Genomic DNA, 14,190 nt, shown 5'->3' on the forward strand with positions numbered 1-14,190 from the left:
TTTGACAACAGAATTTGTGTGTGACATTCAATAAAAAATGCCTTTTTCACTGCCAAATGTGAACAATATAATTTAAAATAAATCACATCTTTTAGATCCCCCAGGGACTGACCTTCCTGTGTGGAGTTTGTATGTTCGCCCCGTGCTTGCGTGGGTTTTCTCCGGATCCTCTGGTTTTCTCCCACATGCCAAAAACATGCTCGTATCTGGTTGAACACTCTAAATTGCCCCAAGGTATGAATGTGATTGGGCGTGAATGGTTGTCCATCTCCTTGCGCCCTGCGAATGGCTGGCCACCAACTCAGGGTGCCCCCCGCCTGGTGCCCGAAGTCAGCTGGGATACGCTCCAGCACCCCTGCTACTCTCCGGGCCAGAAGCGGGGGACATCCTGAATCGGTGGACAACCATGCACACTCACAACACTATCTAGGGGCAATTTAGAGTGTCCAATCAGCCTACCATGCATTTTGGAATGTGGGAGGAAACTGGAGTACCCAGAGGAAACCCACGCAGGTGGACCGACCTGGATTTGAACACAGGACCCTAGAGCTGTGAGGCCGACGTGCTAACCACTCGCCCCACCGCCGCCATAATAAATAATAATTACTTTTTTTAATATGAAAACTACCAAAGAATTCAACAAAATTTATAATTAAGTCATCTTTATTGTTTCAATTGACCAAATATATGTAGTGTCTGTTGGCTAAATATATTAGAAACACCTTCAGGTCAATACACACCATACATTTAGAACAAAGAGGCAGTGTTGGGTGTAAGATGTTACAAATAATTATTGTGATTTTAGGCAGGATTATTTAATGTCTTTTGGCAGGCATAGGCTCCAGCACCCCCCGCGACTCTTGTGAGGATAAGAACGAATATCTTTAGATCTCGTGAACTTACATACGCACTTTAAGTAGGGTCAATGTTACTTGCGCTTCTTTGAACTTGAACACACAGCATGTAACTAAGCGCACCCCCGGTTTACCTCTGTAGGTGCTGCCTGGCTGGTAGGTTTCCGGGTCGCCTTCCATTCTGAGACGGAACTCATGGTACCCATCACGCCTGGTCCCGTGGGTCTGTGCCCGTAAGATCCTCCCGCAGTACCCGTCCGCTCTACCTCCGGATGGTTCCTCCACGAAAGCGACCGCGTTGCACATAAAACCCGACAGCACATAACACTGCAAAAGCAACAGCAACAATGCCATCTCGATGCCTTCCAGAGTTTGATTTTATCGAGGTAAGAAAACGTCGCCAGGCTCCTCTTTTTTCAGGAGAAGGGCGCCTCGACCACGCGGAGGAGCACCATTAACTGACAAGAAGGGAGCGCACACCCTCGTCTCCATGCCTCCGGGCAAAGGAAAGTCTTGACTTGAGCGAGTCTCCTCCCCGACAAACACGCACGAACTCTGTCATTGCAGCTGTTCTTACAGCCTTTCCCCCGTAAGATACGACCATGTATAAAATCAGACCCATAAAGCTGCCTACTGCAGTTTTTATGCACGTTCTAATATTTAAATTAAACCCACGCTGTTATTTTTTTAATTTTCTGAACCACTTTATCCTCACTAGGGTCGCGGAGGGTGTTGGAGCCTATCCCAGCTGACTTTGGGCCAGAGGCGGGGGACACCCTAAATTGGTGGCCAGCCAATCGCAGCAAACAAGCATTCACGCTCACACTCATACCTAGGGGCAATTTAGAGTGTCCAATCAGCCTACCATGCATGTCTTCGGAATGTGAGAGTAAACCAGAATACCCGGAGAAAACCCACAGAGGCCCAGGGAGAACATGCAAACTCCACACAGGTGGACCGACCGGGATTTAAACCCAGGACCCCCACTGTGAGGCAGACGCGCTAACCACTCAGCCGCCGGGCCACCCCCACTTTGTTATGGAGTGATAAAAAGAACAGACACAATAAACTGTAAATTCACACAGTCATCTTTTTTTATTTTTTTATTCAAATTAGTGGGCGCCCGGTGGGGCGATTGGTCTCACAGCTCTGGGGTCCTGGTGTTCAAATCCAGGTCATGTCCATCTGTGTGGAGTTTGCATGTTCTCCCTGGGCCAAGCGTGGGTTTCCTCGGGGTACTCCGGTTTCCTCCCACATTGCAAAAACTGGGCAAGGTAGGCTGATTGGACACTCTAAATTGCCCCTAGGTATGGGTGAGAATGTGCATGGTTGTCCGTCTCCTTGTACCCTGCGGCTGCCCACCGATTCAGGGTGTCCCCCACCTCTGGCCTCAGACAGCTGGGATTGGCTCCAGCACCCCCCATGACTCTAATGAGGATAAAGCGGTTGAGAAAATGACATGAGATGAGATCATTCAAAGAAAAAGTGCAAGAGTTGTTAAATGTCACAAGACATCCTAGTAGTGACACACTCACAACACAGAAACAATGTATTTCCAAGAAAAATTGAATTTGACTTTAATTTTCACCTCAAATTGTCCATCAATAATCCTGTGAGAACCCTGAATTTCTTAAAGGTCACTGCGTATTTTAACCAAGACTATGTTTACAGCTTTAAATTCTTTGCTACTATTTGGTAGCAACGCCTTCATTCTTCCCGCTCGTATATATTGTGGTATCTAAACAGTTATTTGGCAATTCATTCATTCATTTTTAACACTGCTTATTCTGGTCAGGGTTGTGGGGTGCTTGAAATTATCGCTACTGACTTCAGGTAAAAGGCAATCTACACCTTAAACTGGTTGCTGGTCAGTCTATTTGGAAAATATTATTGTTATTATTAAGTGGCGGCCTGGCTTACTCGGAGTTCTGGGGTCGATCCTAGGTGGGTCCTCACTGTGTGGATACCTGGGGTATGAAAGGTAAATTGAGTGGATGGATGTAGACTCCTCTCCAAACCTCCTAGAGAAATACAGCTGTTATATAAGGATATACAAGATTTCTGTGTAAATAAAGCTTCCACTTGTTTAACCAGAACCATAGTGTACGCTCTTTTCATTTCCACATGAATCCCTTTTGGGACTGGCTGAAGACTCTAACATGCTCCAGAAAAAGTAAACTAAAGTTGTAAAAAAAAAAAAAAAGAGAGAGAGAGAGAGAGAGAGAGAGAGAGAGAGAGAGAATAAATATCAATCTCAGAGTTCTGTGGTCAAGGGTTTGATCCCAGGTTGGTCCTCGCTGTTTGGAGTTTACATGTTCTCCCTAGGCTTGCGTAGGTTTTGTCCTCCCATATCCCCAAAACATGCAGGGTAGGCTGGTTGAACGCTCTAAATTTCCCCTAGGTATTAGTGTGAGCGATAATGGTTGTCCATCTCCTTGTGGCCCGCGATTGTCTGGCCACCGCTTCAGTGTCCCCTGCCTGGTGCTCATAGTTAGCTGGGATAGGCTCCAGCACCCCCACAAACCTTATTAGGATACGCGGTTAAAAAAAGAATGAATAAATAAAGTTGATTACTGATTTTCCCCCTTGATGTGTGGTTTTTGACATTAGACGGATTGTTGTCTATTTTGGCAGACTAAAAACTAAACATGCTAAACTTTGGTTGTTTAGAAGTTGTTGTTTTTTTTACTTTCTACTAACTTCTAACAGCCTGTGTCCAAACCTTTACAGGTTTAAGTAATTGAAACAAGTTCTTAGCTAGAGCTGGAGATGGTTCAACTAAACAGTTCTGACGTGCCTCGCTTTGTGTGATGGAGCCCATCTGGAAGAACTCTCCGCACAATAAACAGATGCATGACAGAGGTCTGGTGTATAACCTTGACCAATGAATGGAGTCAAAAATTCACTCAGCTTACAGTGTAAGTTTTATTTAGCTGCAACTTTGCAACAGTGGAACCTTTGATTTGGATGTACCAATATAAAAACAACTAAAATATGTATTTTCTCAAATAAGTCTACAAGGGTGGAACTAAAAGACATCAATGTCTGGTGCATAATACAAAAATACAGTATGTAGTTCAATTTGGAGGGTTAACTCAGCATTCTTGATTTTGAAGGACTCTTGTTTGTAAGGTTTTATTTTGTCTTTGTGTGACTAAAGAAAATATACACATCTTTGTCCTGGCTGCTTAGTTTAATATCAACCTTAATGGCCTGAAAATAGCACATTTAGTTAAAAAGGAGGGGAAAATCCCCAAAATTCACCAGTGTTTAATATAAGAGGGAAGAAAATGACAATGATAGAATCTCATCATAGCTGCCTGAAATATTTTGCCTGCCACCCAAAGTCATTTGGGATAGTCTTCAGCAACCCCCGCAACCCTAACGAGTATGGAAGATGAATGGAAAAAAAAGACTCTCATCATAAGGTTTGGATTGAAGGAAGGATTGTTTCAGCTTCTATTTGTATATGTTTACGAAAATTGGAATATTACCTGGAAATTAAAATCAACCCATTTGTCAAAGAAATATGCTCAAATCCATCCAATTTAGTCTAAAATTAACACAACCTCATTGTTGATCTATTAAGGTACTGTTATGACAGAAACTCTTTAACAATGTAAAACTGTCAACCCCGTATTCATTATCTCCAATAGCAAATGGCATAATGAACAAAATGAACTAAAATTGGAATATAACCAGGAAATTTAAATCAAATCATTTGTGAAAGGAATGTGCTACAATCTAACCAATTTATTCTAAAATTAACATTATAACATCATTAAGGCACTGGTAGAAGAGAAACTATTTAGAACATGTATAACTGTCTACAGAGATCTAGCATCCTGGATGAAAGTGTCAAAAATGTGACAATTCTCTCACCTACTTGAAAGCAAAGTCATGTGTGTTCGCCTTGAATTCGTAACCTTGATTCAACGTACACAAATGAGTCCATTTCAGTGGTCTGTTTTTCATTTGCATGCCATTTGTGTACTCTTTTGTTCTGATAGTTGAACATCAGAAACTGCACAAATTGCGTGAAAATTAACCATTTACTCTCAGCACCAGGTAAATTTGATTCTTCTTAAAATCAGCATTTGAAAACTATTATGGCCACCTGATAGTGAAGTGGCTCACTCGTGTGACTTCAAACGGGAAAGCGTGGGATCAATTCCCGCTAGGTGGTGGTATGATTGTGAGTGTGAATGCTTGTCTGTAGCTCTGTGTGCCCTCCAGCTGACTGGCAACCAGTTTAGTGTGTAGTCTGCCTTTCGCCCCAAAGTCAGCTAGGATAGGCTCCAGCAAGCCCTGCAACACTTGTGAGGATGTGTGACACAGTTGATGAATAAATTAAAACTGTACAGTTAGGTATGGGTTCTGTCATGTTTTGTTGGGGTTTTTCCCCTGTGTGACTTGTCCTTCTGGTACCCGGACATTTCGTCAACGGACACTTCGTCAACGGACACTTCGTCCCCGGATGTTTCGTCGAACGGACGTTTCGTCGCCGGACTGTTCGTCGAACAGACATTTCGTCGCCGGACATTTCGTCGACGGACAATTCGTCGCCAGATTCGCTCGCTCTCAAAATTATAATCATGAGAGAGAGAGTTTGTCATTGCATTGACATCTAAATATCTAATATAAAAATTTTCAATAAGTTGCATATTATTGGCGTGTGTGTACATGTTTTTCAATTTGTCCTGTTCTCGTGTGTGTATAGACAAACTTGCCTTGCCCGTGCCCATCCCACATTTTATACTATTATTGTCCCAAATTAAACACTTTAATTTCATTCGACGAAACGTCCGGGGACGAAGTGTCCGTCGACGAAACGTCCGGTCACGGTCCTTCTGATTGCCCATTGAGTCCACTTGTCGTTTCCCCGCCCTTGGTGTCATTTCTCATGTGACCCATGTTTTTGTAATTGTTTTGTCAACACATGTCTGTCTATTTAAACCCTGTGTATTTGTCGGTTCCTGTTGGATCCTGAGGTATTCATGCCTGTTTCAACCCTGCCCTGTTCAGTCCTGTACCTATCCGACATCCAGTGCTCCTCATTCCCCCGGTGTTTTCCATGGAAAGTTTGGTTAATTTGTCTTAGATTTTAGTTTGTCACTTTCCATTTTTCTATCTAAGGCTATATTGTTTTTGTGAGTAAGTCCTATTTATTAAAGTTATGTTAGTGCACCCTCACTCCCCGTGTCTGCCTACTTCCTGCATTTGGGTCCTACTCCACACACCATGTGAAAACGTAACAATTACAAGCTTACTTGATTTATATTGGTATGATATTCACGTGTTTGTAAGGGATTTATAGCACATGTGTCAAACCGATTCCGCCGAAGGCCGCAGTGGGTCCTGGTCTTTGTTCCAACTGATCCAGTGCCGACATTTTAACCAATCAGGTGTCTTCTAAAATAAGTAGCACCTGACTTTAATTAAGTGATTACACTTGCAAAAGGTATCCTCTTGTTGAGTTGGAATGAAAACCTGCACCCACTGCGGCCCTTTGAGGACCGGTTTGACACCCCTGAATAGTGTACTAAATAAAAATGCCACATGTTACATGTTATATGTATTATATTCAGGATTTTTCCTGTTTTGTTCCTTGTATTCTATATATCAATCTATTGTATTCTATCTACTATCGGCAAAAAATCTTCCGCTCACTGCAAGTGGGGCAGATTATCATTTTTCTTACATTATCTTGCTTGCCAATATAATGTTGGAGATGACACAGATATTGATAGGTTCTCTGTAGGAAGGATATGAAGATTATATAGATGGGTAGAAAGTAGAAAATGATAGAATAAAAAGGCATAAATGGAAGTGGAAAGCTAATTTCTATAGGACCCAATGTCAAGTGAGGATGAAGGGACACAGATTTCATATTGTTAAGAGACAGGAAAAACGATTTCACAAAATGATTACTATAGCCTAGAGTAATTCACTTTACAATCTCCAAAGGAATCATTTTCTCACTAAACATTTTTGTTCACTCTAAAACGCTTGAGTGTTTGTTCTTGTTTACTTTTAAAGCACCCACACACACTAAAATGGCCCAATTCGTGATCATAAATCCACGACTGGATACCATTACAACCCCCCCACCCCATGTTTAATTCCCAGCTGTTTCCTCTTCCCAAAGGCGACTTCCATCGACCACATTGTGATGCACATATTTGACGCAGATGTTGCTCAAGGTTATTTATTTATTTTTCAAACTGCTTATCCTCACAAGCGTCGCGGGTTGCTCAAGGTCACCACTAGCACTGATTCATCCCAATTTCTTAAAGGCATATAATTTCATGAAAACGAGTAAATGCCATAGATCCTATACCTCTAATCCTCATGGAAATTATGTTACTTTCCATGACTTGTGACATAATATTTCCAGATTGAGAGAATTTGTTTATTATTACTATTACTAACACATTAAAAGGCAAGATTTCCATTATATGACACTGTCCTAAATATGCATTTGTGCTGGTGGACACTCAACATATATGCTACCTTGTAAAACCTCATGCTCCAAACTATATACTTCCTGCATTTATAACAATGGTTTTCAAACTTTCTAAATATTTAGTACCATAATCTCAAACAACAACAAAATATGGTTGTTTAGTAGACCTAAGTCAGAGGAAAGTCTGATACTGTCAGATGCAATAGCTAACGCTGTCAAAACATTGAGTAAACGACTTCACAAAAAAAAAATTCACGTGAGGAAACACAGGACAGTGTTGCACTGGTTGATTGATGCACATATATACATATTTTTTGCATATTTCAAGAAAGTTTCTTGAACTTTCTACAACTGTCTGCCAACTGTTTTAGAGTATAGTCTCCCATTTGCCTTAGGTCAGCTGGGATAAACTTCAACACTCCGGCTGTCTGAGAGGAATAAGCTGTGTTGAAAATGAATGAATATTGAGGAATTTAGCTTGTTCTTTTCGAAATAAACAATAATCCAGTATCCGAGAAGACAAAGAGCCATTAACTGCAGTTTGCTTGGTTCATCTCACCATAGAGAGTGTGCATTTACTTAAGGTAGATATAATTTTCAGACAGCTGTGGTTTGTGATGACAGGAGACTTCTAAATAAAATGTCATTCATGCAAATAAAAAATGTGTTTCATTCTTTTTGAACTGCTTTTGATTTGCAAGAGAAATTCTGAGCCTGCCTGCCAACAGCATCAAAGAAAAACTATTACCATAGACATTCAAAACACCATAATATCTGTTTTTCATTGGTTCATTTTCTTTCATTTAAAATTTTATTTTATTTTTTAAATTGATATTTTCTGGGATCACAGTGTTTTTCTCTTACCAACCTCTTCAGCAAATGTGTACTATTGTTGTTAAAATAAAAATAAACATATATATATATATATATATATATATATATATATATATATATATATATATATATATATATATATATATATATATATATGTGTACATATGTGTGTGTGTGTGTGTGTGAAAAAATGGCAACAATCATCAGACCTTTTCTGAACTCTGTGAAGAAAAGAAAGATTTATGCTACCTGCATGAAATTCCAGACAGACCAACAGGGGTAAAACAAATATTCCAGCCCTGCAAGGTAAGAGGTCTGTTGCAAGCAAATAAAAACTTACTCTTTTTATTTCTAATTTATTACTTGAGAAAGCAATTATAACTCCCCCAAAAAGAACTCTATCAAATTTTATGGAAGACTTTAGTCAAGAATGGGATTGCTCCTTTGGATGGTGTAAATCAGTCATTATTGGTCAGGTAGGTTAGAAACACGCATGGAATGTCTAGTGTGTAGATTAGAACTATTCTAGTCTGACAACCTACGAAACACTATAACAAAAGTACATTTAAGATAACACATTATGGGCACCATTTAGCCACGTAATGTTAAAAGTAGTACAAAAGTGCTTTTAGATAACTGCTTTGAAAGTGTAAGTTGTCCAAAAATATATGACCTGAAGGCAGTATGTATTGTTGTATGGGGGGAATAGTGGAACCTATAGTGACTTTATATAAAATAATGAAAATAATAATAAGATAACTACTTGCCTTCAAATTTTACAATGGAGAGAATAGAACATTTCAGAATAATGTGCTTATACCAAGTATTTCTCTTACACGTACCTGGAGATATTTAACTTCAACAGTCAACCATTCATTTACATCATCTTATACATGATTGTTTTTCTTGCTTCTATCCACTTATTTGTTTTTGTTTCTATTTTATACTGAACTTCATGTGATGTATGGGACTTTTAATTACACTACCTTGTGTTGAATTGTGCTGGACTAATACATTTGCCTTGCGGAATGTTTAGGACACATTTGTTATTGTTTTTATTTTAGCATTTATTTTTAATGCAGCTATGGTAAAACAAAACAATTTCAACACGAATTTTCTATATTTTGTTAATTTTTATTATCTAAATAATTTTATTATTTCGATTAGTAGTATTTGAAATTCTGTGGATGACTACAGAAAATTGCCTTTGTGGGGAATGCTAGAGGGCGCTATAACCTTTTTATATGAAAATGCTATCATCTAGTGGTCAACTGTGGAAGGGAAAACTACCCAATTCAACAAAATATATAATTAAGTCATCTTTATTGTTTCAATTGACCAAAACTTTTCTGCATAACTACATCCAACAGCATTCTAAGTCACTGTGACATTAACAGCAGTGTGACAAAATGTCACATAAAAAAGGAGAAGAAAAAAAATATTGACAAAACTATTGACAATCGGTTAATCCCAAAGTCCCTCTTAAATTATTACATCTTGCCACAACCTGTCTAAACCACGTACATTGCACATCAGTTCAACACAGCATAGCATCAATTCTCTTTTGTATATACTTGCTTTGAAAAGACCAGCCACACCTTTTAAACTTGAATCAGAATAAAATGAACAATGAAATGGTAAAGGAATATTTTTCAACTTGTATTATAAAATAAATAGATTTCCTTTCAATGTGTAGCTTTGTTTCTTTTGAATAGTTTTATTCATTTTTAACTGCTAATTTAATAATTCAGTAAGAAAAAAAATCAGTCATAATGCTCCAAGACACATCCTGATTTTATACTGCAATAATCAAGCAAAGACCAAATATGTAATATTCTAGCTTTTTCATGACATATAACTTAGGTCATTTGACCGGAATTTTGATTACTGTATATCAAAAAATTTTGGGTGTTGAGATTTACATTGTAAAAAAAACTGAATATTTTATGACTCATTGTTATGATGACTCATGAATTCAGATAATCAATACTATGGGCCATAGGCTATGGTTGTTCATCTAATTTTGGACTAACTGTACATAATGAAATTTCCTTTAGAAACTAAATGCTACACAATAGCATTTTTGCATTGATTCTGCCAGTTTTTTTTTTTTTAAAGTGCTAATTGCATGTTGAACTATTTAATAGATTTGCTTCTATTCTACCTCTCTCCAGTGGAATTTTTTTATCCTTGCCTTGTAACTCACTATCTGGTACTACACATGCTCTTCTGGTATTCTATTATATGAGAAAAGAAAATTGTATATATATTGGCTGCTTTATTTCACCATGGTAAATCTATGGCTATTATCTCCTTTGGTAACCATCTGGCTGATTAGGAGCTCTTTGCAGTACTCAGAACTCTCCTTTGAGACAATAATAGTCAATATTTAGACTGTGACATTCTTGTACAAATGATTGCACTATGTTGACTTGTATGGCTATATTAGTTTTGTCTGAACATAAAAAAAATGAAGAGAGGGAGACGTTACAACCCTATACTGCCAGACAGAACTCAATATCTTGTGCATCATCATTTTTTTCACAATATAATATAATTCGGTCTTTTGAGTAAAGATTGACTAAACACTCGGATGAGAAGTTGTAAGGGGTAGATCCTTTACAAAGTCAAGGAGTTTCATAACAAGTCCACCATAAATGTTGTGAACCAAATTATTAGAAAAATGCCCCAAAAAAGGAAATCCTCAACACAACTTGCATAAATCTCTTCAATAGATAATCTGCTTTATACAGGAGTACATTAAAATGGTACACTTACAACTTGCCCAGTATCAGAAAGTGACTTGCACCGCAGTACACCTTAGTGTACCTTAGACTTAATATGCCACCATCTAGTCCACTCAAATAAAGAAATAGGCCAAAAAAATCAATCAAACGTCCTTACACAGTAGACAATTCTGGTCAATTAGCAATTACCTCCTTTCCATATAATGGTGGCAAGTCTTAACTTCAAAGCTGACTTATATGGAAAATGTTTTATAGAACATCCGTCACCATACAAGTGAAACGACGTGTGAACATGTTTTGACTTTGCAACCAGGGTCATCTAGTTTTAACAGAGAAAATTCATTAACAGATAGAGCATTGTGAGTAATTTATGCTATCATTGTTCACTCAGGAATGAAGGACAGAAATGTGGACCACAAAGCTTCCGTTTTCTGTTTTTAGGAATTTTTTTTCCGCCTTAAAATACAGCAAGTGAATAAAAAGTCACATTTTTACAATAATCAATGCACAAATGTAAAGACAAAAGCACAAATCTAAAACCAAAAATTGAGACAGATCAAGACAATTCTTTTTTTATCCCTCAATTTTTCTTTTGATTTCTTTCACTTGGGATTAAAATACACAATAACCAGCGCCAAAGGGTTCACAAAGACATTTGGACTTAAATTTGAAAAAGAAAGAAAGAAAGAAAAGAAAAAAAACATGAATTTTAATCCCGCCACAGTCCCCACGCTTAATGTGGGATTGCGACCTTGAGCCCAGGATCGCCCAGACGGTTCAATTGTTGAATAAACTAACCGGTATTTTTCGGTCAACGACTGATAATGTGGCAGCATGATTGTGCTGTGTCGTGTGAGGCAGTTAACAGTTACCATTTGACTGAAGTTGGTCACACTATGTTGTTGTGAGAGAGGCACTGCATCACACCATTCACACTCCATGAAGTTGTGTGAGGGGATTTTTGCTGTACAGTGTTCAGCACACAGGTGAAATCAGTAGTGACTCACACTTTACCCTGTCAGGTCAAGGGTTCAGAGAGCAGAGAAACATGGCTGTAAATCTGTGACCAGGTGAGGGGGCATATGGGAGGATTGGTTTCAGCAAAGGCGGGATGATAAAGCCCTCTGGACTATATGTCCAGCCAGCCAAACTGGTTAAATGGAGAATGGGACGTATGGGATATAGTTCATGTGGTGGATGGGGGTCCACAGGTGAAGAACACATTTGCTCCAGACAGAATCCATAAAGATTGGAGGCCAGATTTTCACCCAAAAAGACACCTGCAGACCAGACAGCAAAGATGTAAATCATGTTTTCTGTGATTATTCTCAGGGGATAAAATGGTTTTGTTGGAGGTCTAATAGGCATGGAAGTATTATTCATCACAGTGGGTAAAACAATTTTACTGTTCTAAGTTTGAAAGCAGTTTATCATCAATTTGGGGGTACGAAATCCAAGACTGTTCAGCTTGTCTTCATCATGTTAAGTTTTTGAACTACATACCCTGTTTCTTTAAAAAAAATGGCAACCTGCAATGGAATATTATGCATGAAAATGTCATTGCTGTAATGCTTAGTTAGCATCTTTTGATTATTATTATTTTTAAGTATAAGGCAAGTTTGTGTGCATGTAGTAGCAACATATTAAATAGGTAAACTGTGAAGAAAATACTTGACCTTTGAATAAGTTAAAACAGGTGTTAGAGTTAAACTTACTTTTTTTTCTTTTTACATTGTTGCCCAGTGTTATTGCCTATTGTTAATGCCTTCATCTACTAAAACATTGTTTGCCAAATCTACACCGTAAAACAAACATGCAAACAAAATACCCATTACAATACCGATAATGCAAGATGGCGGCGCGCACTGACGCTGCGGCTCTAAGCTCTCCAGTTCGGTGTCGTTCGTTATCTTACAGTCGCCAGGATTTACTCACTATCCGAAGGATATGCGATACATCCGATTTCTTAACACACTCTCCGGGATCTCCGTGGCTAGCCAGCCCACCAAAAGCACGTCGCAGGCGGCGAAGGGATAGGAAACAGAAGCGAGGATGCCGGGGGGGGGCTTGCTGCTAAGCTCAAACAACAACCACACCGAGCTCCGCTTCCAAGTATCCTTTTGACCAACGCCCGATCCATCACCCACAAAATGGATGAGTTGGAACTTCGTATTGCTACCAACAGCTTTGTTAGAAACTGTAATATTATTATCATCTCCGAAACGTGGCTACACCCGCATATCCCCGACGCGGCGGTATCGCTAGCTAGCCGAACGCTTTTTCGCAACGACCGTTCTAAAGTATTAACAGGCAAAAGCAAGGGCGGTGGACTGTGCATGTATGTACATAATGAATGGTGTTGCGACAGTAAAATTATTGACACTCACTGTTCCCCGGATTTAGAGTTATTAGCAATACGATGTAGGCCCTATTATCTTCCAAGAGAGCTTACCGTCGTCATAGCAACGGCTATCTATATACCTCCGAATGCTAACGTTAACACGGCACTTAACCTCCTGCTAGCGGCTGTTAACAAACAACAGCTTGCTCACCCCGATGGAGTTTTTATTGTCGCTGGTGATTTCAACAAGGCGTGTTTAAAGACTGTTTTACCTAAGTTTATTCAATACGTAAATTGTAATACTAGAGGAGACAAAACTCTTGACCATGTCTATTCTAACATCAAACATGCTTACAAAGCCACTTCCCTACCCCACCTAGCTGGATCAGATCACCTCTGCCTATCTCTCACCCCCGCTTACACTCCACTCCGGAGGCAAACAACGCCACAAATAAAGACAATAAAAACTTGGCCCGACAACGCACTCTCTCAGCTGCAGGACTGCTTTTCCCGCACCAACTGGGAACTTTTTGTACACGACAACCTCCAGGACTACACGGACTCTGTTCTTTCTTACATAAAAAACTGCATCGACAACGTCACTATAGATAAACGAATACGGGTTTTTCCTAACCAAAAACCCTGGATGACCAATGAGACACAGGCACTCATCAAATGCCGTAATTCCGCCTTTAGATCAGGGGACAAGATAAAATATAGCGCTGCCAGAGCTGAGCTGAAAAGAGGCATTAAAAAGGCCAAGGCAGCATATACCAAAAAAATTGAGGAGCACTTCACAGAAAATAACCCAAAGAAGATGTGGCAAGGAATACGACATATAACCAACTACAACAACAATACTATGTCTGTTAATGCAGATGCCTCACTAGCGGAGAATTTGAACCGTTTCTTTGCCCGCTTTGAGACTGACAAATCAGGCCCAGTCTC

The 14,190-nt window shown here is 39.3% G+C and overlaps 2 protein-coding genes across 5 annotated transcripts in view; both read right to left on the minus strand.

The window, feature by feature from the left end:
* Positions 1-1,365, minus strand: part of spon1b (spondin 1b) — a 65,962-nt gene extending 64,597 nt beyond the window's left edge. For both annotated transcript variants that reach the window (XM_077595958.1, XM_077595957.1), the window contains exon 1: positions 989-1,365. In XM_077595958.1, coding sequence (XP_077452084.1) covers positions 989-1,208 — 220 coding nt within the window. In that variant the 5' untranslated portion in view covers positions 1,209-1,365. The remainder of the gene's footprint in view (positions 1-988) is intronic.
* An 8,095-nt stretch (positions 1,366-9,460) lies between these two features.
* The window catches only part of kiaa1549la (KIAA1549-like a), a 99,627-nt gene continuing 94,897 nt past the window's right edge, over positions 9,461-14,190 (minus strand). For all 3 annotated transcript variants that reach the window (XM_077595561.1, XM_077595560.1, XM_077595559.1), the window contains one exon: positions 9,461-12,181. The gene's annotated coding sequence lies outside the window, so the exon portion shown is untranslated. The remainder of the gene's footprint in view (positions 12,182-14,190) is intronic.

The sequence above is a fragment of the Stigmatopora argus genome, chromosome 3 (assembly GCF_051989625.1).
Source record: "Stigmatopora argus isolate UIUO_Sarg chromosome 3, RoL_Sarg_1.0, whole genome shotgun sequence".
Lineage (NCBI taxonomy): Eukaryota > Metazoa > Chordata > Actinopteri > Syngnathiformes > Syngnathidae > Stigmatopora > Stigmatopora argus.